Source organism: Scyliorhinus canicula, chromosome 23, assembly GCF_902713615.1.
Source record: "Scyliorhinus canicula chromosome 23, sScyCan1.1, whole genome shotgun sequence".
Lineage (NCBI taxonomy): Eukaryota > Metazoa > Chordata > Chondrichthyes > Carcharhiniformes > Scyliorhinidae > Scyliorhinus > Scyliorhinus canicula.
In genome coordinates this window covers 2,706,520-2,730,705 of record NC_052168.1, presented here as the reverse complement: position 1 = coordinate 2,730,705, position 24,186 = coordinate 2,706,520, and the positions used below count along the sequence as shown (strand labels likewise).

The 24,186-nt window shown below is 49.0% G+C and overlaps 1 protein-coding gene across 1 annotated transcript; it reads left to right on the top strand.

Annotated features, from left to right (window-relative positions):
* The first annotated feature begins 1,111 nt into the window (after positions 1–1,111).
* Positions 1,112–23,696, top strand: josd1 (Josephin domain containing 1). Its single transcript, XM_038783532.1, has 4 exons — positions 1,112–1,941; positions 12,581–12,709; positions 16,595–16,789; positions 19,499–23,696. The coding sequence occupies exons 1-4, from the start codon at positions 1,766–1,768 to the stop codon at positions 19,596–19,598; spliced, it is 600 nt and encodes a 199-aa protein (XP_038639460.1). The 5' UTR covers positions 1,112–1,765; the 3' UTR covers positions 19,599–23,696.
* Positions 23,697–24,186: the final 490 nt, after the last annotated feature.

The following is a 24,186-nucleotide window of genomic DNA, read 5'->3' as shown; positions in this document are numbered from 1 at the left end:
AATAAGCGATTTTCATTTCATTTCATGATGCTCTGCCTTCACATGCCAACTGGAGAGAGAATGGTCTCTGCAATATTTTTCACTGTTGGTCAAATAGCCATTTTATCCCCATTTCCAATGTTCATATAATTAATAAAAATGCACTATTTAAAAAAAAATGCCCCTACAGTTTCCCTAATGTTTACTAAAATCCTGGAGGCTCCCGGCCAATCCGGGAGTGTTGGTAACCATCCAGGCGTGGGCGGGGTATGGCGCGTTACACGATGACGTTCTACGCACGACTGGAATTTAACGTTCGCTTCCTGACGTCATGGCGCCCGCGGGTATGGGTGACGTAGTGCGCAGGTGACGTAGCACGCAGGTGGTGGCCGGAGCCGAGCGGCGGGAGTGGGATCGCGGCACCGGGCGGAGCTGGAGGCAGCGGGGTGAGCGGCCCGGAGACTGTTGGCTGCCATTGACCGGCCCGGAGACTGCTGGCTGCCATTGACCGGGGCACACAGAGAGGGGGGGAAGGGCAGGGAGAGTCCAGAGGGGGAGGGGGTCACAGGGAGAGTCCACAGAGAGAGAGGGGGGCACAGGGAGAGTCCACAGGGGAAGGGGGCCCAGGGAGAGTCCACAGAAAGGGAGGGGGCATAGGGAGAGTTCACAGAGAGGAGGGGGAACAGGGAGAGTCCACAGAGAGGAGGGGGAACAGGGAGAGTCCACAGAGAGAGGGGGCACAGGGAGAGTCCACAGAGAGAGAGGGAGAGGGGGCACAGGGAGAGTTCACAGAGGAGGGGAAACAGGGAGAGTCCACAGAGAGAGGGCACAGGGAGAGTCCAGAGGGAGGAGTGGGCACAGGGAGAGTCCAGAGGGAGGAGTGGGCACAGGGAGAGTCCAGAGGGAGGAGCGGGCACAGGGAGAGTCCAGAGGGAGGAGCGGGCACAGGGAGAGTCCAGAGGGAGGAGCGGGCACAGGGAGAGTCCAGAGGGAGGAGCGGGCACAGGGAGAGTCCAGAGGGAGGAGCGGGCACAGGGAGAGTCCAGAGGGAGGAGTGGGCACAGGGAGAGTCCACAGAGAGAGGGGGCATAGGGAGAGTCCAGAGAGGGGGGGGGGGGGTGGGGGAGAGGCACAGGGAAGCTCCAGGTGGGGAGGGGGCACAGGGAGAGTCCAGGCAGGAGTGGGTGGATGGGTGGAAGCACGGGAAGAGTTTGGATAAGGTGGTGAGAGATCATAAGGACTGGCTTAGGGAGAGCCCAAAGACTGGGGCACACGGACAGAAGCGGTGCCAGGCGCAAGGACTGACCCAGGGGCAGCCTGGAAACCTGGACATTGGCTTCCAACCAGAAGAGATGGACTGAAGATTGGAGAAGAATGCAACTCTTAACACAAAGCCCTCTGCAACCTAAAATATTCTCACAGCAGCACGTTGGAGCGCACTGAGAGATTATAAACATTGTGTCCAAATGGCTGAACTTCCGAGAAAGAAGTACTGATTTCAGTCTTAAAAGTGTTAGACTTACAAGAGGAAAGTGTCCTTAAAGGATTGTAACATGCTACTGAGTATATACTTTCTACTTCTTGGAAGTGACTGCGACGAAGTTCTGCAACCAACAACTATCGTTTCTATTTGATTTAAGTCTTACTGAGTCCTGAAGACACTTGGATGTTGCAGCTCAGAAGTCTTAATATGACTATAAGGTGCCTGGAACGTGAACCAAGATCGAGGTGTACTTTTTCTTGAGATTTGATCACGTTTCAGGCAGTTCATCTTGTCAAACTGAAAATGAACTGTGTCCCCTGGAAAGGCGATAAGTTAAAAGTGGACTCTGATGCTCAGGCACCTGCTCTGATTTACCATGAGAAACAGAGGCGAGAGCTGTGTGCACTTCATGCCCTCAACAATGTCTTCCAGGATGGGAGAGCATTCACAAGAGACAGCCTACAGGAGATTTTTCAGAGGTACCTGAAGCAGAGTGTCATTGTATCATGTTGTAACATATATTACATTGTGGAGTTGCTGGGAAGCACAATTGTTTGGGTCAGGCCATTGTCAGGTGTGGCTCAGTTGGTCGCACTCGCTCACATCCGAATCAGTAGGTTGTCCATTCAAGTCCCGCTCCAGAGGCTTGAGCACACACTCCAGGTTGACACTCCAGTGCAGTTCTGTGCGAGCACTGCGTTGCTGGAGGTCCTGTGTTTACAGATGACACATTATGACAGTGCCTCCATCTACCCTCTTGGGTGGCATTAAAGGATCCTGTCGTCACGATTTAGAGTGGAGCAGGAGAGTTCGTCCATTCATCCCGCTACACTTCAGTGATATTTCACTGGCTGCAAAGAGCTGTGAGGTTATGAAAGGTACGAGAGAAATGTAAGTCTCTCTCTTCCAGCTCACACAATTGTTCCTAATGATGCTGCAGTGGTCACAGTGACTCCGGAGTTATTGGACTGAAAGAGGTCGTTTGGTTCTTTGGGTCCGAGCTGCCACCTTTTCAACTACCAAATCCGACCTAACTTTCTCTGAATACTCCTTATGCTCCTTTTAATATCTGTATCCATTTCCCTTTTTAAATGACCTCCTGGGCCAGTAGTTCTAATTATGTTAAAATTATTCTGTGCCTCCTTGTGGCTGATTCATCACCACAGCAATTTTATTTTGCCTTCAACATCGAACAACATCCTAAGGTGCCTCAAGGAATAAATAGAAAGAGTTCGCTCTCCCTTTGCCCCCCCCCTTTTCAGCACTCCCCCCCCCCCTTTCTGCACTCCCCCCCCCTTTCTGCACTCCCCCCCCCTTTCTGCACTCCCCCCCCCTTTCTGCACTCCCCCCCCCCTTTCTGCACTCCCCCCCCCCCCCGTTTCTGCACTCCCCCCCCCCCTTTCTGCAATCCCCCCGCCCCTTTCTGCACTCCCCCCCCCCTTTCTGCACTCCCCCCCCCTTTCTGCACTCCCCCCCCCTTTCTGCACTCCCCCCCCTTTCTGCACTCCCCCCCCCCCTTTCTGCACTCCCCCCCCCCCCTTTCTGCACTCCCCCCCCCTTTCTGCACTCCCCCCCCCCCTTTCTGCACTCCCCCCCCCCTTTCTGCACTCCCCCCCCTTTCTGCACTCCCCCCCCCCCCCCTTTCTGCACCCCCCCCCTTTCTGCACTCCCCCCCCCCTTTCTGCCACTCCCCCCCCCCCCTTTCTGCACTCCCCCCCCCTTTCTGCACTCCCCCCCCTTTCTGCACTCCCCCCCCCCTTTCTGCACTCCCCCCCCCCTTTCTGCACTCCCCCCCCCCTTTCTGCACTCCCCCCCTTCTGCACTCCCCCCTTCTGCACTCCCCCCCCCCCTTCTGCACTCCCCCCCCCCTTTCTGCACTCCCCCCCCCTTTCTGCACTCCCCCCCCCCCCTTTCGGCACTCCCCTCCCCTTTCTGCACTCCCCCCTCCCCTTTCTGCACTCCCCCCCTCCCCTTTCTGCACTCCCCCCTCCCCTTTCTGCACTCCCCCCTCCCCTTTCTGCACTCCCCCCTCCCCTTTCTGCACTCCCCCCCCCCCCCCACTTCTGCACTCCCCCCCCACTTTCTGCACTCCCCCCCCCCACTTTCTGCACTCCCCCCCCCCCCCCCACTTTCTGCACTCCCCCCCACCCCCCTTTCTGCACTCCCCCCCCCCCCCCCACTTTCTGCACTCCCCCCCACCCCCCTTTCTGCACTCTCCCCCCCCTTTCTGCACTCCCCCCCTTTCTGCACTCCCCCCCTCCCCCTTCTGCACTCCCCCCCCCCCTTCTGCACTCCCCCCCCCTTCTGCACTCCCCCCCCCCTTCTGCACTCCCCCCCCCTTCTGCACTCCCCCCCCCTTCTGCACTCCCCCCCCCCCCCCTCTGCACTCCCCCCCCCCCCCTTCTGCCCTCCCCCCCTTCTGCACTCCCCCCCTTCTGCACTCCCCCCCCCCCCTTCTGCACTCCCCCCCCCCCTTTCTGCACTCCCCCCCCTTCTGCACTCCCCCCCCCCCCCTTCTGCACTCCCCCCCCCCTTCTGCACTCCCCCCCCCTTCTGCCCCCCCCCCCCCCTTCTGCACTCCCCCCCCCTTCTGCACTCCCCCCCCCCCTTCTGCACTCCCCCCCCTTCTGCACTCCCCCCCCCTTCTGCACTCCCCCCCCCTTCTGCACTCCCCCCCCCCCCTTCTGCACTCCCCCCCCCTTCTGCACTCCCCCCCCCCCTTCTGCACTCCCCCCCCCCCTTCTGCACTCCCCCCCCGTTCTGCACTCCCCCCCCGTTCTGCACTCCCCCCCCGTTCTGCACTCCCCCCCCCTTCTGCACCCCCCCCCCTTCTGCACCCCCCCCCTTTTCTGCACCCCCCCTTTTCTGCACCCCCCCTTTTCTGCACCCCCCCTTTTCTGCACCCCCCCCCTTTTCTGCACCCCCCCCCTTTTCTGCACTCCTCCCCCCCTTTTCTGCACTCCTCCCCCCCCCTTTTCTGCACTCCTCCCCCCCTTTTCTGCACTCCTCCCCCCCTTTTCTGCACTCCTCCCCCCCTTTTCTGCACTCCTCCATACACATACACACACTCTCTCTCTCAATGTCTCTCTCTCTCTCTCTCTGTCTGTCTCTATGTCTGTCTCTGTCTCTCTCTCTCTCTCTCTCTATGTCTCTCTCTCTCTCACTTTTCTTTCTTTTTCTTACTCTATTTGTTTATTTTATGTAATCTCTGTGGTCCAGGAAGATAACATCTAACTTTGTGTTTTGGGTGTTTTTATATAGTTTAAGGGTGTGTGGACTGAAAATATTACCCACCCACTTCAATTTTACTGATATCCTGCTGCTGATCAACCGTGATGTAGCAGACTTGAGGGGCTGAATGGCCTCCATGTTGACAATACTGTGTCATTTTGCTGAGCATCTGGTGTGACACTTGTATTGGAAGAATTCTTGAATAATGTAGGTGTTTTTATCCCACACATATAGACTGAACCCTGGTGATTTATTCTTGTGCCGATTCTCTGATGTATCATGCCTTGTATATCTATCAGTGATGCCTTTTATCCAGAAACTTTCAAATATTTTAACCTTTACCACAATATCCAGTTTATCACAGAGAGAAGTTGAGTTTATAACACATCTCCGGATGTACCAAAACGTTTCTCAGTCAATACACTCTGGTTGCTGTTGTAACCGAGCAGATTCAACGATATTGCTCTGCATCTTAACTGTGCTGCACCTACCCTGGGACTGTTTGATGCTCTCAAATAACTTGTTGACCATCAAAACATTGCGCCCAACGTGATGTGAGCGCAGGAGGTCTGTGTTTTCGTGCAGCAGGATAAAGTAAAGGATTACATTTCGTATTTCTTCTTGGGATATATATGTCTTGCACTACGTTTCTGGAGAATCCCGATTGGTGTTGTGCGAAGAGGAGCAGTGATAAATTGCCGAAAATCTTGTTTGACCGCAGTGGTTGGAGTCGGCTGGGCTGGGGCCCAGCTTGCAGTGGTGCCCGGATGATGGCCGTCATTGACAGTGGCTGTTCTGTATAAAGATCTCAGCTCTTCATCTTTATGAAGATCTCAGCTCTTCATCTTTATGAAGATCTCAGCTCTTCATCTTTATGAAGATCTCAGCTCTTCATCTTTATGAAGATCTCAGCTCTTCATCTTTATGAAGATCTCAGCTCTTCATCTTTATGAAGATCTCAGCTCTTCATCTTTATGAAGATCTCAGCTCTTCATCTTTATGAAGATCTCAGCCCTTCATCTTTAAAGCTCACTGTGCGAGGTATCCTTGGGTGAATGGTGGAGACGCACGAGAGAGTCCTTGCATTCCGAAGAGCACTTTCCCCGGTAGGGCTCGGCCTTCAAGACGCTGATCTCCCGCTGCATGTCATGTCGTTCACCCTGACGGGTTTGGGAGGTCAGGGCGGGGCAAGGTGTGTCCATGAGGCCGGGCCCTGGCGAGATGTGGGAGGCGATTTCCCGAGTTTGAAGATTGGCTGCCGTGCTTTAGTAATCTTGATTTGGAGGCTGGATGCATCGGGTTCGACGGAGCGCAGCATCTCCGCTCTTCGGGGCCTGGATTTGGTTGGGCCCCCAGACCCCTGGCTCTATACTATCCTAACCTCGATGCTTGTTGCGAGGGATTGGAGGTTGCAGAGCGGGCCGAGTCATCCACCCTCCTGGCCAGGGCCTAGGCTGTGGGTTGCTTGGATGCCGGAGCGACAGCTTGGTGGAAGTGAAGATGCTTCCTTCGTTCATTGGGATCTTTGAGAGATCCGGAAGAGTGTCCATTGACCGTTTTTGACATCAGCCTTCTCGGGCAACATAGATGGTGTCATTATCCTCCATTTCTTCCATAATCCTGGACATGACTCCCTTGTGTCCATGTTGTTGATTATTGTTGTCATTGGTGTTGGAGATGTGAGCACGGGAGCGAGAGTCATCCTGTTCTAGCAAAAGCACTATTGAGTCAATTATATGAAATATGGTCTGTGCAGTTTACTCCTGGTGGGACTTGGTCCCTCCTGGCTCCTGTGAGGTTTTCCCCCCTGGGTGTTTTATAGAGCTATCAGAATGGGAGGGTATGAGTGATGACGCATGCTGAGGTGGGTTTAGTTAATCCTTAGCTGGTCTGCTAAATAGAGAGATTCCTGTGATGGTGGACAGTGCTGGGGTTCTTAGGTCTGTGCGAGTTTTCTTCCCTTCAGGGTTTTTCCACCTATTTTGTTTCTTCCTTTCTTCACCCTAGGGCTCCCAACTGTTGGTGTCTTGACGATTCCTCTTCCCTTCAGTGATGGGGTCTCCCCGACTGGGACTGACGTAATCATCCGTTTTTTTCTTCAGTATGAATGGGGGTGATTGGTGGGCCGGCTGGGGACTGGGATGTGCTGGGCTAGGCCAGGTCTGATGGGACCCCGTTTCCCCCAGAGCTTGGTATGTCCCTTCTTGAAGGTGCGTTTTAGGGATGTCCCGAGTGAGTTTTCGGGGCGGGTGGGGGGTGGGGGGTGGGGGGGGGGAGACACACTTTCTTGGTTGAAAGAGCAGTTGTTCGTTTCCACATTGATGGGTGGGCCGATGTGCGCCAGGGAAATAGGAAAACCAGGCTGGGCCCTGATCCTTTGCTACTTTATAGTTTCCTTTTGGTAGTTCAAGCTCTTTTCCCTCTGTGCTTCTTGGGAGGCCCTGGGGGCTTGATCATAATCCGAACATGTTGCTGCCGGTCCCCTCTGTGCAAATGTGTGGAATGACGTTGGTTCTGTACCAGGCCCGAGACTGGGGTTAAGTTGTGTTGTGTGGTTGTACAGGTGGGGTGGGTATAAAGAATCCGTGATTGGCTCCTGCCCGGGTGCAGACGGGGTTGGTATCCGGGAAGAGGAGGCTGTGGTGTTTCTTGGGTTCTGCTAGAGTTGAGGGAGATGTATATTGGTGCATGCCTGAACCTGGAAAATGTATCCTGGACACTCGTGGTAATGGTGAGCAGGGGGAGGGTGTGCACCATTTTACCACGTTTCATCCTCTTTCTACCCTGGTCTCTGGTGGGGCTTATGGAGACTTCGAACTATGTCTAATTGTATCAAGCCAGTTATAATGTCTGTCCCCCTCTGTATATCTGTATGTTGAGCTGTTTTTCTCCTTGCTCATTGCGATGTAATTATTTTGTAGTTTTGTTGTGTTGTTTGCAAAAATGTCTGAAGGAATATACTTTAAAAAAAAAATTGCACCTACCAACCTACACTGCCCCAATTCACATCTACTGTCCATGCCTGTGTTACTCCCAGGCGTGACTATTCCGATGCTGCCCTAGATAGTGCCTCCCTTCCTCCAGAAACAGACTCGTCCATGACTAAACTACCTGCATCCTGTCCCCTGGTAGATCTCGGTCAGCATCCTCTGGCCTCTGACCTGTTTTGGTTTCCAATCCCTGAGCCCCTCAAATTTAGAATTCTCAGCCTCCTTTAAAATCCCTTCATGGCCTCTGCCTCTCCGTGCCTCTGTCACCTTCTCCAGCCTTGCAACCTCCTGAGAGCTCTCCACTCTGGTTCCTGCATCTTGTGCATCTCCCTCTTCTTTCACCCCTTTGTGCTTGCCTTAGTTATCTCTGGTCTAAACTGTGAAATATCTTCAATAATGCCCTCTGTCTCCCCCTCGCCGAAGACCTTCCTCCGGATCTGTCTCTAACTAACATTTTAGTTGCCCCGTCTGATGGCTTTCTATTTAGGCTCAGTGTCAATTTTTACCTGATTATTATTCTGTGAAGTGTCCAGGATTTTTTTTTTCTGTATTAAAGGCCATGGAACTGTGCGTTGCTGTTGTCCCCGCCCTGTTCTGTATCTCTCTATTTCATTTTCCCTTCACCTGCTTATCTCCAGAAAGTATTTTCAAATATTGATATAGTTTCTAGATTCAGTCACTAACACTGGTCGTGAATTCAACAGCTTCACAACCCTCTGTTTAAAAAACATTTCCTCCTCCTCTCTGTCCCCTATCTTTTTAATCTCCTACTTTCCTCATAAAGGTATCATTTTAAAGCAAGATGTACCACCTCACACTTACTGACACTGAATTGCATCTGTCTGTTGGCCATTCCACTGTTACAGACATATTTCCTTGAAGCTTCCTTTGAACCTCAGGATTGTTTACTGTGGGCGGCGCAGTGGTTAGACTGCTGCCTCACAGCGCCGAGGACCTATGTTCGATCCCGGCCCTGGGTCACTCTTCCCTGTGTTTGCGTGGGTCTCGCCCCCACAACCCAAAGATGTGCAGGGTAGGTGGATTGGCCACGCTAAATTGCCCCTTGGAAAAAAAATGGGTATTCTAAATTTATTTTTAAAAAGGATTGTTTACTGTGTTTCTATTTCTGCAGATTTGGGCACAGTTCCCACTCGCTCTATGTCCAAATCCTCGTCTCAAGTTGTGAACAGCAGCTGCCCCAGAACAGAACCCATTTTGATCACTTTCAGAAGCTGCCCTTAACCCTGACGCTGTTTCCTCTCTTAACCAGTTTTTAGTCTAGTTCGCTATCTTCCCCTAATTCCCTGCCGTCTTCTCTTGTTGTAACCTGTTTGGTTCCTTGTCAAAGGCCTACTGTAAGTCCATATACACTACATCTGCTACATTTCCCGATCTACCACAACAATTGCCTCCTGAAAGAACACCTATCAAGACTCTCTGAGCAGAATCATACTTTCTGAAATCCTTGTTGGCTGTTTACATTACATAGAACATACAGTGCAGAAGGAGGCCACTCGGTCCATCGAGTCTGCACCGACCCACCTAAGCCCTCAATTCCACCCTAACCCAACAAGCCCCCCCCCCCTCCCCCAACCTTTTTTTGGACACTAAGGGGCAATTTATCATGGCCAATCCACCTAACCTGCACATCTTTGGACTGTGGGAGGAAACCGGAGCCCCCGGAGGAACGCCACGCACACACGGGGAGAACGTGCAGACTCCGCACAGACAGTGACCCAGTGGGGAATCGAAGCTAGGACCCTGGAGCTGTGAAGCCACAGTGCTATCCACTTTTGCTACCGTGCTGCCCATTCGATTGTATCCTCCAGACATTCAATCTCTTTGCAGTCAGGTGGCACACATTAAGCCGACTGATTTAATTACCCAGGTTAGCCCTATCTCCCCTTTTGAAAATGTGTGTTGCGTTGACCATTCTGCAGCCCTCCAGCCCTGCACTCTTGTGAAAGTAACTCTTCCTCCTGGTGTCGATTCGCATGGGCCTTACTCTGCAGTTCACTCTTGCTGTATCTGACCTGGGGCTGCTGGATGCACAAGCGCTCCATCTCTATCAGTCCTGGCTGCGATGAGCGCAGACATGAAACAGTCTGGGAAAACTAAAACAATTATACTGTTGAAAGGAATCGGGCTGTTACCATGGTGACAACAGCGTAAGCAGGAAGAAGCGAAAGGTTCTTATCAGTGTTTGCATAATTCTGTTACAAGATTCGCAATGTGGTCCCAGTCATTGACCCTACTTGTCAAAGGAATCCTGGAGTCTGGGGTGTACTTGGGTAAGAATTTGCACATTATAGTTGTTACATTTGGAATATACAGTGTACACAGTACAGTGTGACCCCGCAGTATTGGCTTGTAGCAGTTTACAGGGATTGGGATAAACATTCTCCAATCGCTGATTGATTTGGCAAATGAGGTTTAAACAAGGGCTTCATCCATTGTTCACTCAAAGATCCGTTTTAAAGGTACACAGTGTGGGTATCAGATCTGTGTCACTGCCCTTGCAGTGGAATAGTGTCCCTCACGATTGGAATTAGCCCGTTAACTTGAAGCAGGACACCAGGATATTGTCAGCCGGGGCCATTAAAGTCATGAAGGCAAGTGAAGCAAATCCAACTTGTTTTGTTTTTGGAGAAGCTGGAAGATCGAGGGCCTCCGCTGCCCTGTCCAAAATGACTCCGGTGTTCTGCAAGCAACTAACTGCTTTGCTACGCAGCCACGGTTTGGTGAACGTGATGGTCATTTTACCCCACAGGAACGTGCCAAAGGGCCAGTTCATCTGTTTCTGGTGGTGTTGGCTGAGGGAGGAATGTTGGTTAAGGACACGGATAGAATGCTGCCTTTGGGGCAGGGAGTCCATGCCTTGGCTCAGCATCTCATATAAAGACACGGTATAACTCTGTTGTCCAATCTGGACTGACGTGCTGACTTGCATTTAGTGTTCAGGTTATGGTGTGCGATTTCAAAAATGATTTCGGCATTTTGCCAACTAAGTCAAAATAATGCGGAAGATTCGGATCAGAATATTCAGGCCCCTCGCCCTGGGTGATGATCTTGTGTGAAGGTATCTGGCTGCATTTGACCTCAATGCAGAGAGGAGGAAAACGAAGCACAGGGCATTGGCAACTTGGGAGGAATGAGCGAGAAGACTTCAGAGGCGAATTGAGCATTGTATTAAAGAAATGAGAAAAGGAGGGACTGAGGGTAGATTGTGAGAACTCTCTGATGCATTTTTAAAAACATGAAACACAGCAAGGCGTCACTGGCACTGGTATCTCTGTCAACTCCCAGGGTTGTGTAACAAAGAAACTAACTTGTTGTAAAATCTCCCAAGATGTTTTCTTCAGCTGAACGCTTCAAAATATTTGATCATCCAGATGAAGGGTGGTAGAAGATGCCCACGTTCTGACTTGCCTTATTGAGGTCAGCAAGCAGTGACCTGGGCGTGAGATTTGTCTGTGTATTTGCGAAGTATGCAAAGCCGATCCTCGGGGTGTTTTAACGTTTAGTTTAAAACATCTGTGATGGAACCAATAGAAGCTGCACTCCTTAAACCTTTGACATAGTGGCTTTGACAAAGAGTCATCGGACTCGAAACGTTAGCTCTTTTCTCTCCCTACAGATGCTGCCAGACTTGCTGAGATTTTCCAGCATTTTCCCTTTCGCTCCTTAAACGAGTGTAATGACTGTCGCTTCCCTTTGCACCAGTAAACTGTGTCCCTCTGCTTGCCTACTCACCTGCCTCTGGACACAACCTCTCCTTATTTACTTTATCAAATCCCCTCTTTTATTGTGAGAGTATTTTGAGACCTAATCGTCTTAATAATGAACAATGTAAAAGTGGTATCTTTAAACTCTTATCGGTACATGTGGGTTGTCTTTTAGTTTGCCGTCTCATTGCGCCATTCCAGAGACCTCAGCGCGCAGTGCACATTGAGGGAGTGCTGCACTGCCGGAGGTGCCGTCTTTTGGACGAGACTTTAAACCGAATCCTCGCTGACCACTTTCATAAGACACAAGACATAGGAGCAGAATTAGGCCACTCAGCCCATCGAGTCTGCTCCTCCATTCAATCATGGCTGATATCTTTCTCATCCCCATTCTCCTGCCTTCTCCCCATAACCCCTGATTCCCTTATTGATCACGAACCTACCTATCTCTGTCTTAAAGACACTCGGTGATTACCTCTGACTGATGGGTGTGACAGGAGTCCGTTTCACACCATTCAAATTGCATATCCAAGCTTACCGCTCACAGTGCTCCGCCCCTGTAGTGTGTTGCTAAATAAACCAAGCAATCGCATAATAATCTCCAGAGCTGTTTAAATTCAACCCTTGCAAAAGAGCACAAGCAGTAGGTGCGGGAGTAGGTCGCACAGCCCTTCAAACTTGCCCTGCCTTTTAATAAACTCACAGCCAATCCTCTCACTAAATTCCCACCTTCCTGCTCATCCTCATAATCCTCGATTCCCTTAATATTGAAGAATCTACTGATCCCGGCCTTAAATATACTCGAGGACTGCGGGTTACCATCTTCCAGTTGGGGAATTCCAAAGGTTCACAGCCAGTCTGCAGGAACATTTCTTTACGCCTGTGGCAGGTCCCGTATCCAGGGACTGTGGTCCCCGTGTTCTAAACTCTGCAGCCAGAGGAAGCAGCCTTTCAGGATCTTCCCTGTCGAACACTGTAAGAATTGTATGCATTTCCAACGAGATCTTCGGAACGTAGGCCCATTCTACCCAATGCAATCAGCTGTGTGTAGATTTGCTTTGCTGCCTTATTCACCCCTGTAAATATAGACCATTTGATTCCAGGGGTGCTGGATAGGAAATGATGCTGATGAACGTTTTAGCCGTGTTTAAATCTGTTCCTCTGTCTGCCAGGTTGTCCCCGAATACCATGGTAACACCGCACAAGAAGAGCATGCTGGGAACAGGAAACTACGACGTTAATGTCATCATGGCTGCTCTTCAAACTAAAGGTTACGAAGCTGTTTGGTGGGACAAGCGAAGGTAAGGGTGCGACCAGAGGGCCGTGGCTTTGAGTCTAGAGGTTTGAGCACATAATTAAGGCAGATGCTTCAGGGCGGGACTCCGTTGAGGCTGCTGTCTCTTGGATGAGGTGCTAAACTCGGCTTTAGATCATTCCAGTGAATGCAGATAGTAGTGTAGGACTGCGGTGAGAAATTGCATCACTCAAGATTGTGAGTCTGTGGAACTCTACCCTGGAGGGCTGTGGGTACTCAGCCATTGAGTATATTTAAGACAGATCAGTGCATTTTTGATTTCTCAGGGAATTGAGGGGTATGGGGATCAGGAGTGAAGGTGGAGTTGAAGTAGACCGGCTATGATCTTATTGAGTGGCAGGAAAGGCTCGAGGTGCTGTTGTACTCTGTAGCTTACTCCTCATGGTTCTTATGTTCTTTTGACCTATCAAAACTATTTGGATTTGTTTATTGTCACGTGTACCGAGGTACAGTGGAAGGTATGTTTCTGCGTGCAGCTCAGACAGATCATTCAGTACATGAACACAATAAGGCAACACAAGGTAGGCAATGTAAATACATAGACACTGGCATGGGGTGGAGTGTACAGGACTGTAGGACGAATCAGGTCAGTCCATATTTGAAGGAGAATGATTTGTATGGCCAATATTTACCCCCCTCCATCATCGCTGAAACAGCTAACCTGACCATTTCTCTCATTGCTGTTCGTGAGAACTTTCTGTGTGCAAAATTGGCTGCCATGTTTCCATACATTGCAACAATGGCTACTTTTCATTAGGTGTGAAGTGTTAAGGGGGCCATCCTGAACAGGCAAAACACATGGAGGGGACAGGCAGTATTAGGCTTAGTTATGATGAATGAACCAAATTTAGTAGCCTAACTGCGGGCAATAGTGATCACAACATGATTGAATTCAGTGCAGCGTTCAAAAGTGAAAAGCACAATTCGGAGACTAGAGTTTTAGACTTGGGTATGGCTGACTTTAACAGGACGAGGCAAAAACTGTCCACGGTAAACTGGGGAGATCTGTTAATGGGTCAAACGGCTGAAGATCAGTGGAGAATATTTAACAAAGCATGTAGCCGCTTACAGAGCGAGTATAAACCCCTGAGAGGAAAAGGCTGCACTTCACAGCCACGGACAACTAAAGAGTTTCAGGACAGCATAAAACTAAAAGAAAGGGGTAACAAAAATGCAAAACGCAGCACAGATCTGGACGAATGGGATGGATACAAAGATCACAAAGCACCTTTAAGGGCTACTAAAAGGAATCTAAAAGGAAACTTGCAAGGGACGTCAAAATCAATAAGAAGAAATGTTAGAGTTATATAAACGGAAAGCGGATGGTGAGGAGCAATGTGGGCCCAGTAAAAGCTGAAAATTGAGATATTGTCATTGAAAATGGGGAAATAGCAGACATGTTGAACAATTAAAAAGGATGATAACTTGCCGGAAGTCCGGAAAAAAATTAATAGTCGCATGTTGACAAAAATGATACCCGGACTTCATAAGTTACGAGGAGAGATTACACAAACTAGACCTGTTTTCGCTAGAATTTAGAAGGTTAAGGGGTGATCTGATCGAAGTATTTAAGATATTAACCGGGAAAGACAGGGTGGATAAAGATAAACTGTTTCCACTGGGTGGATATTGTATAACTAGGCGGCACAGTCTAAACATTAGGGCCGGACCGTTCAGGAGAGATGTTGGGAAGAACTTCACTCAAAGGGTGGTAGAGGTTTGGAATTCTCTCCCACACACAGCAGCTGAAGCTGGAACAGTTGTTAATTTTAAATCTGAGATTTTTGTTGAGCAAAGATATTATCGGATACGGGCCAACGGCAGGTCTATGGAGTTGGGTCATAGATCAGCCACAATCTCATTGAATGGCGGACAGGCCCGAGGGGCTGAATGGCCTCCTCCTGTTCCTGTACGATATAATTTTAAGCTATTTAATTCCTTCTCAAAATGCGGGTGGGTGGGAAGCAGAATGCAATCTTACTCTTCGGGCTGTTAGCAAAGGACCAGCTATTATAATATTTAGTATTATGTCGGGATAAAGATTTTGTAAACATTTAAAAAAAAAAAATAATGGAATGAGCGTTGCCACTACTGAGTCAGTTGGAGGAGGTGTATGACTGAAGACTTGACTGACAGTAAGCAGAATCAATTTAAACACAGCCCCTACGAGCTACAGTAAGCAAAACACATGACTAAAACCACAACAGTCTTCTGATAATGTCGCGAGTGGTGGTGGGTAGTTACTCAATACAAATGTTATCTGTAAAATCAATCCTAGTCATTTACTGCCAGCGATTGGCGAGAGAATTGCCCAATCGTCTCCATCCTAGCCTTGCCTTGTGTTGTCACTATAAGCTACCCTAAAATTAAGGAACTCTGGAAAGGTAGCCCCTGTACAACCATATCGAAACAGATATGCAAAATAAGACGAGCACACCGTGCATCTAATTTTCTTCCCTGCTCTTAGTGAAAGATAACGGCGGAGTTCTTTATTTCACAAGCGCTTTTCATTTGGTTTTATTTATTGTAGCTACAAAAGCAGGATTAAAACCCGCCCAGCTGAACGCGGTTCGAGCATCAGCTCTGCTCCAGTGTTTGCGATGCAGTGTTGTACGGCAGAAGCGGATAGATTTGACCAGGATTGTTTCTGTTTGCAAGAACAGCCAGTTCGGTGGCGCGGAACACGTTTGGATTGCATCACCCAAGTGTCACGAGGTTGTATCCACGTGACTGTGAAGATGGTGGGGGGGGAGCCGGCTCTTTCCTCTTCAGGCTCTCAACCTTCATTTTGCTTCAGAATCATGTTACGCTTGACAAAACGTAAATGTTTATGTGCTCCGGCCCTGATGTGCACCGACAGCTGACGTAATTTGTATTATTTATGGCTCCTTGTGCCCTCATTAAGGCAGAGCACCAGTAGCCTCACGGTCAGGCAGGGGATCAGTTTTACACTGCGATTGGAATGAATCCTGTACTGTGCATCAGAATTCTGTAAATTCTCATGCAGCTTCTGGGGAAAAGTTGTTTCCTGTTTCCCCCAGTGATCTTCCAATCAGCACAAGCAACCTTCAGTCTCCCAAGTTAGCTAATGTTTATTTTGGGGGGGGGGGCAGCGAGCGCAGAACGGGTCGGCCCAGGCAGCGAGCGCGGAACGGGCCGGCCCAGGCAGCGCAGCGAGCGCCGAGCGGGTCGATCCAGGCAGCGAGCCCCGCGCGGGCCGGCCCAGGCAGCGAGCGCCGAGCGGGCCGGCCCAGGCAGCGAGCGCCGAGCGGGCCGGCCCAGGCAGCGAGCCCCGAGCGGGCCGGCCCAGGCAGCGAGCCCCGAGCGGGCCGGCCCAGGCAGCGCAGCGAGCGCCGAGCGTGTCGGCCCAGGCAGCGCAGCGAGCGCCGAGCGGGTCGGCCCAGGCAGCGCAGCGAGCGCCAAGCGTTCTACTCGCACACACACACAAAAAATATTTTTCAGAGTTTTCTATATGAAGCCAACTGTTGATAATTCTTCAACTTGTCATCTGTTAAATCTTAGCAAAGGAAAGAGCTATATATATTTTTTAAAATTTAGAGTACCCAATTAATTTTTTCCAATTAAGGGGCAATTTAGCGTGGCCAATCCACCTACCCTGCATATCTTTGGGTTGTGGGGGCGAAACCCACGCAGACACGGGGAGAATGCGCAAACTCCACATGGACAGTGACCCAGAGCCGGGATCGAACCTGGGACCTCGGCACCGTGAGGCAGCAGGGCTAACCATGCTGCCCCTAAAGAGCTATATTTTTAAAGAGTGCCCTTTAATATGGCGAATGGTTCCAAAGCAGTTGTATTTACAGAGCATCTCTCAACACGTCTCCTGATATTATTTTTGCTTTTCTTTCAGAGATGTTAATACGATTGCTCTTTCGAATGTGATGGGTTTTATAATGAACATCCCCTGCAGCTTGTGCTGGGGGCCGGTGAAGCTTCCCCTTAAACGGCAGCACTGGATCGGAGTTCGTGATGTCGCTGGAATATACTACAACCTCGACTCGAAGCTGAAACTGCCAGACCAGATCGGTAACGAGGATGAACTCAGGTTAATTGTTCACCGAGCTCGATTTCCCACGATTCGCGTTTACATGCGTACTGTGCGGTGGGTGGTAGGTGTGAAGCAGCGAAAGCTGGTGTGTAACATGTCAGCTGTACAGTGATCCCACCCAGTGTGTTTGCGTGTGTACATTGGGTGAGTACAGAATCGGGCTGGCGTGTGGTGCCTTCCACAGCCAGATAGCCCCTTGCCAGTTTCGGGGTGTTTCTCTTGAGCGTGCTGCTTGTTGATGTTGCATTCCACACTCGGCAACAGCCATCAGGGGGGTATGTTTCAGGAGAGAGCCCACGCACTGAGTGGCAGCAGATTATTTATCGGTTAGATTGAAGGAAGGCAATAAATCCTGGACCAGCAAAAACAGTCCTGCAGGAGTCAGTGATCCTCGATCGCTTAAATCACACATTGAAAAGTAAACCTATTGCAACCAAGTCCCTGTGTGAGGTTCTTATTCATTCTTACAGCATTGACATTACTGGTATGGCAGCATTTATTGCCCATCCTTAGTTACGCCTGGGCAAGTGGCATCTTACAATATTGTAGTTGTTTGTAGCAGTTTGAGACAAGGTGGATTAGTCGTGGAATTCCTCTTAACTGCCCCTAATCCTGTGTAATAGTAAATGACCTCTGCTGATGCAGCAGTGAGGATTCTGCAGCTACATGCCATGCTCCTGGATGGGAATTGACCAGGATTCCTGGACCAGAGGAACCCAGCGCTTCCTCCCCACCGCACCACGACATAGTTGGTGTAAGAGAGAGAAAAGCATCAGAACAGAATCCTGTTTAAACGGAGGAAAATTAGATCCAAGTTTGAAATATTTGAATTCCCTGACCGTGTGTAATTTAAACAAGATCTGCAGCTCGGTGACCTGTTTCGAAAATGTTTGAAATGAATATGATTTAAGACCAGTCTGGTAGCTCAGTTTCTTATGAATGATGCATTCCCTCACCAATTAGCCAAATTAACCTTCCTAGAATCCCTACAGTGCAGAAGGAGACCATTCGGCCCATCGAGTCTGCACTGACCCTCCGAAAGAGCAATCAACCCAGGCCCACTTCCTTGTAACCCCGTGCATTCACCATGGCCAACCCACCCAACCTGCACATCGTTGGACTGTGGGAGGAAACCGGAGCACCCGGACGAAACCCACACAGACGTGGAGAAAGTGCACACTCCCAGTCACCCAAGGCCGGAACCGAACCAGGGTCCCTGGCGCTGTGAGGCAGCAGTGCTAACCACTGTGCCACAGTCCCCGCCCCACCGCCGTTTTATAGTTGCATTTATCTAGCACCTTACTGATGCTACAACAATGAGATGCTTTGAAGTGACTAGGTGTGCAGGCAAATGATCCCCTGCCTCTGACTGTTTTTTAAAATAAATTTAAAGTTCCTTATTTTTTTTCCCTCCAATTAAGCACCAAGTAGTGTGGACAATCCACCTACCGTTCACATCTTTAGGTTGTGGGGGTGAGACCATGCAAACACAGGGATGGTGATGTCTAGCACGAGGGGACATAGCTTTAAATTGAGGGGAGATAGATATAGGACAGATGTCAGAGGTAGGTTCTTTACTCAGAGAGTAGTAAGGGCGTGGAATGTCCTGCCTGCAACAGTAGTGGACTCGCCAACACTAAGGGCATTCAAATGGTCATTGGATAGACATATGGATGATAAGGGAATAGTGTAGATGGGCTTTAGAGTGGTTTCGCAGGTCGGCGCAACATCAAGGGCCGAAGGGCCTGTACTGCGCTGTAATGTTCTATGTGCAAACTCCACACGGACAGTGATCCAGGGCCTGGGATCAAACCCGGGTCCATGGCGCGTGAGGCAGCAGTGCTAACCACTGTGCCACCGTGCTGCCCAGTGCTCTGACAGTTTATGTACAGCCGGCAAATGTTCCTGCTGTGATGCCCTGCCCGGTCAGGTAGCCTGCAAGCATCATGGTCCACACCTATGTATACAAGCCACTTGGGTGAAGTGAAGGGGAGTGCCTTGCTGCCATTAGTGGTCTATCCAATTCAAGGAGTCAGCAACCTGGAATCATAGAGTGGCACAACACAGAAAGAGACTTTTCAGCCCATTGAGTCTGGAAATATTGAGTGGGAAAAAAAATTGGTTGAATGGAGTAAGCACAAAGTGGTAACCTTGTTGGAATGTCAGTGTGTGAGTGTAGAGAACACAATTTATACAATCATATCTATTGTTTAGCATAGAATTTAGAATTTACAGTGCAGAAGGAGGCCATTCAGCCCGTCGAGTCTGCACTGGCCCTTGGAAAGAGCACCCACTTAAGCCCCAGACCTCCACCCTATCCCCTTTATCCCCGTAACCCAGTTGGACACTCAGGGCAATTGATCTGTTACTGCCCTGGATTCAGCATGAATTGAACATTTGTACAATGTTTTTTAAAAATAAATTTAGAGTACCCAATAATTTTTTTTCCAATTAAGGGGCGATTTAGCGTGGCTAATCCACCTAACCTGCACATCTTTTTTGGGTTGTGGGGGCGAAACCCACGCAGACACGGGAAGAATGTGCAAACTCCACACGGACAGTGACCCAGGGCCGGGATTCGAACCCAGATCCTCAGTGCCGTAGGCAGCAATGCTAACCACTGCGCCACCGTGCTGCCCCCATTTGTACAATGTTGAAGATTTTCTCTTACTTACGCTGTGCTGTATACTTCTAATCTTCACACAGAAAGTTTTTGAAACACCAGTTGAGGGGGAAGAACTGCGAACTTCTATTGGTTGTGAGCGAAGAAGTTGAAGTTCATCAAAGCTGGAGAACAGATGGCTGACTTGGGGATATCCCAATTGAACTATGCCTTTCAATCACTACAGCTCCACATTCAAGGGACGGAAGCAAAATTCTTAAACCACACAACTTTTGAAGACGCTTATCGGCGGAAAAAGAATTGCTTTTTCTCACTACGTATCTTTAAAAGACTTGGTGACTTAAGTATTCTAAAGGAGAGTCGGTGCTTTTTTTAAATATGTGAATTACTCAAAGAGCAGCAAATCTGATGAGGGACGAAAAGTGTTTTTGTTGCTTAGTGAAGAAAGAAATGTAAATTATATATATATCAAAATTGGGGCGGAAAATTATCGAAATCTGGGGTCAGCCAGGGTAGGGCTTACGGGGTCTGGGGTCAAGACTAAATTCAACAAGAATTTCAAGCGGGCAGCACAAATCCTTGCACTAAGGCCCAACCAAATTCCTTGCTTCATAAGTTTAAACAGAGAGATGCCGGAAATACTGAGCAGATCAGGCAACACCTGCGGCAAGAGAAACAGAATGTTTTTTTTAATACAGCGATCAACACTTTCACTCTCAAAAACATTAGGAAATCAAAAGACATTAATGGGGTGGGGGGGTGGTGTTGTTGTTGAAGATTAAGTCATTGGGTCGAGGCATGTGTTGGGTACAATGCCTGTTTTTTTTGGACATTATTCCCTTTCCTGTCTACACGCAGCAGCCCATGTGATTTAAGAGGCCTTGAAGTGACAAATCAAGTTTTAAAATTAGTGTTTTGGCCTTGAAACGGGCTTCTTAAAATGGGCGCAAAGAGTTTAAAAGTGGTCGTCGCATTGACAATCTGGTCAAAAGATAGAGAACATTGTTGGGATTGTTCAAATCCTGTAGGTATTAGTTTTCCAGTTATGTGTTGTAACTTGACAAAGTTTTGTACTACCTGTTGGTGCCAATGGAAGTATCTGTTATTCAAATGCCCTATAGTACTCCACATTAGGGATAGCCAGGGGTAACTTTAACACGACTCGCCAGACTAGAAACCCTACAATGCCGAGTGGGTGGGCAGGTTTTTCCACCCTGCCCAGTATTAGTCTCCCGTTTTAATCGGGAGTGAAATTGGGTGGGGGAAGAGAAGCAGCATTGCAGCCCGATCTCCACTGGGGGGGGGGGGGGGGGGGGTTGGTATAATTTACCCCAACCCTACCCTGTGTCAGTGAATACCTGTCTGATCGACCAAACCTGGGGACCAGGGGCAAATTATATAAAACACACAATGTGGATGGGTTATGATAACCAACAGCACAAATTATTGGGCAAGCAGATACTGCCTTTAGGCACCTTAACGAATGGACAATCGATTGAAAAACAGCAGGGACTTGTTAGGAGAGATTCCAAATTGTAGAATTTGTTGACTATATTTCATAAAACTTGCAAAAGAAATTATCTCAATGAAGTAAATGTTTATTTAGCTGACAGGCAGCCCAGGGCTGGAGGCGGGGGTCGAGTTGCACTCGAGGTTGATAATGTTTCTGCTTGTTATAGGAGTTAGCGGACAGGTCTGACGCCCCAACATATCTGCTCATCTCGGTGTGCATCTCGGAGAGGCTTGCACTCCGCCAGCATGTTTCGTAATTTAACGTGTGGCATCGAGTCTCGCTGTAAGATCGGGTTTAGAAAGAAAAGGAGGGGGATATCCCAATGGAATCATTTTTTTCATCCTCGCTGTTACCAAATTTTGACCGCTGTGAATGTTCCTTGGGTTTCCTCTCCCTGTTTAAATGCTGTGGACCATCTGGCTCAGCTCGACTTAATATTAAGGGTTCTGATAAAACGATGCGGTTAACGACTTGCGTTTCTCAAATGGGTTTTCAGCCAGCAGCCTTGAAATAACAAGATTGTGACTGACCCGCGTTGGTACCTTAAATCCCATCGATGTGGACAAACTGAGAAAATGTTGAGAAGCCTCGATCTTATTCGCCAGCTGTGGTCCGATTGTTCATGGGCATTGTGGTTCCGTTTTTAAAAATACCCCCCCCCTTCAGCTGGGCACACGAAGCTCGAGACTGTGTGGGACAGGCTGCCCCTGGAGTTGCCGTGATCCTGTTGCTGACTGAACACCAAAATACTCATCACCCGCTGGATAGTGACTGGCCTGCGATTGGTGCCCAAAGAGAGGACAAGGTTGTGGGTCTCAGTGAAGGTATTTAACACCCGCCATTTCCTCAGGATATCCCTAAAGCATTTTCCAGCCGGTGAAGTACTTTTGAAGTGTAGTCACTGTTACAATGAAAGGGTGGGATTAATAAACTCCGTGTCCTCCCGCATCCACTCTTTGTGAAATCGCCTCCCCTTACTGCAAACTAAAGCTGGCATAAGTAGGTTTGTAGGATTTGGGCCAACAGAATTTGAATTGGCTAGAATCTAAACTGACCTTAATTTTACGAGCTGAATTTCAGAAAACCCAGGGACGAGAAAAAGCTTCAAAGTTTCACCCCTTTGACACAAACATTTAAAGAGCCGATTGGCCAGAAACAAGGCTTTGGGCTTGAGCTCAGACCCAGAAAGTGATCTTTTAGTCAGCTCGCTTGTAGTTAAGCAGTTGGAGATGGGCACGTAGGTGGTCTCAAAACGCAGGTTTGTAACTCTAGTTTCAGAGTCAAGCTGCTACTCGGACTCCTTTGATCAGGTGTCCTGGGTACGACTCCCTGCGTCTCCCGCTCAGCAGCTGCATGGACCTTCCCAGTGGTTTGCAGCGTGTTGGAGAAGTGTGGAGGGAGTAACTGTTATCTATTGGCAGCTGGCCTGGTCCTCGAGTTGTTTCCACGCCTTGTAAATGTAAACAGCCTTGAGCACGCCGTCACTGGAGTCTGGCGACTACTCGAACGAAGGGGAGGGGGTCAGTGTGAAGGTAACCGGGTGTTTATTGGAAAGTCAACAGGGACATTGCTGGACGAACAATGCAATGCTGAGTTGGCATTCTGGAAAGAAGCAATGCATCCATCCAAATTTGCAAACCCGCTGAGGGGTAATGGAGGAATAAGACAATCCTCCCTCTGACACAGTCCAGTCGTATGTACAGAGAATCCACTCAGGCAGGGGATTGTCGTTGCATCAAAAGTTTTCCACCCACCACAACCAATTTCAAACTTCCGAAAATTGGTTACGGGGTCTCGTTTGGGAAGCTGCAACCTACCAAAAGTCAGGTGTTACGCTGAGGAAAGATGAACAGAAAAGTGATTGTGCAACTGGACGCTTTTTCTATTTCCAAACCAAAGATGAAAATGGAAAGGTCCCTTACACTTCACCAGAGTATTAACTAACATCTTTTTTTTTTGGTCAGTCACTGGAATGGTAATCGATCAGATCTGTACTGGGGGAAAGGATTTTCAAAGCCGTTGCTTCTACGTACGAGGTTAAGGTTTGGAGACAGTATTGTGGAGGGATTTGGAAACAGTATTTGTAGGTTATTTGGGACATTGTAGGGTGGTGAGGGGGACTGGACGTGGTGTTTGTAGGCTGCGTGGGATCTGGAGTAGCAATTGTAGGGTGTGAGGGAGACTGGAAAGAGTTATGGAAACCATGAAGTAAAGTAAATGTAAGCGATGCAGTGTTGCTTGCGTCAGTCCTGATGGACGGTACACACAACCTCCCGTGGCCATTTGTTTTTGGCAATGCGAACTGGAAGGAGTGTCTCTCAGCCAATATGTTATTTCATGAAGCCAGTGGGTTAGTTCTGACTCGCATTTTAAAAGGGGTTGTTTTTGAGTCGGAACATTGGCCGAGGTTTGTTGCGTTGGCAATCTCCCAGTCCAACTTTGCTGCCTTTCTCCCATTAATCAGATTGGAGAAAGAGAAAAAGCGAGCCCACCCGACAGGGCCCTCTGCAGATGTGTGTATCTCTACTGCCTCTGTTGCACTTTAAACGTGATAACTTTATTGCATCATTAATGCAGAACCTGGCATGATTGCAGGCAGAAAGGAAATCCATTTATATCTTTGCATTATCAGCACCCTTTCGCTGTCAGTTGGGAGAGGGGCAAACAGTGCAAAGCTGTATAATAAACACTATATGTTTTTGGTAATTGTGGGGATCATTTTGTCTCAAGTTCCTCAGGCCACAGAAATAAATTGAGTTTCTGACCTGCCCGCCTTGTGACCCTTTATTCGTCCTATTTTGTGTTGTGTCTACGTGAATGGGGTGGGGGGGGGGGGGGGGGGGGAAGAAAAAACATTGTTTTAATAAAATCTTCCATTCATTTGTTTAAGTATGAAACTAATAGTTTTTGTGGCCTTAATGTGTAACATAAAAGAGTTTATGTCCGTATTTAAGAAAAGTTGTTATTAAACTTTTCTTGGCAACAGCCTTCAGTCTCTAACTCTTCCTTCCTACAGTCGTCCTCTCTGGGGACCGCCTGTCATTTCATATATAATGGGTACACTTAAGAGTTTGATTGGAGGTGAGCAATTACTGTGAATGATATTTGTAGTCCTTGGGTCCTGTGTGGGACAATGAGCATCGAAACTCTGTCACCAGCCCCAGTCCATCGCAATCTCTCTTGCCCAAGTGGTGTCCCTTTTCTTGGAGCTTTCCCCTTAATTGTATTTCACCAGTTCTTCGGTTGGCCTTCCGTCTG

What these genes read in the sequence shown, in the direction of transcription:
- josd1 (XM_038783532.1), top strand. Translation starts at nt 1,766, where the DNA reads ATGAACTGTGTCCCCTGGAAAGGCGATAAGTTAAAAGTGGACTCTGAT. An exon ending in CTACAGGAGATTTTTCAGAG is followed by an intron (nt 1,942 to 12,580) that starts GTACCTGAAGCA and finishes TCTGTCTGCCAG; the next exon opens with GTTGTCCCCGAATACCATGG. An exon ending in GTTTGGTGGGACAAGCGAAG is followed by an intron (nt 12,710 to 16,594) that starts GTAAGGGTGCGA and finishes CTTTTCTTTCAG; the next exon opens with AGATGTTAATACGATTGCTC.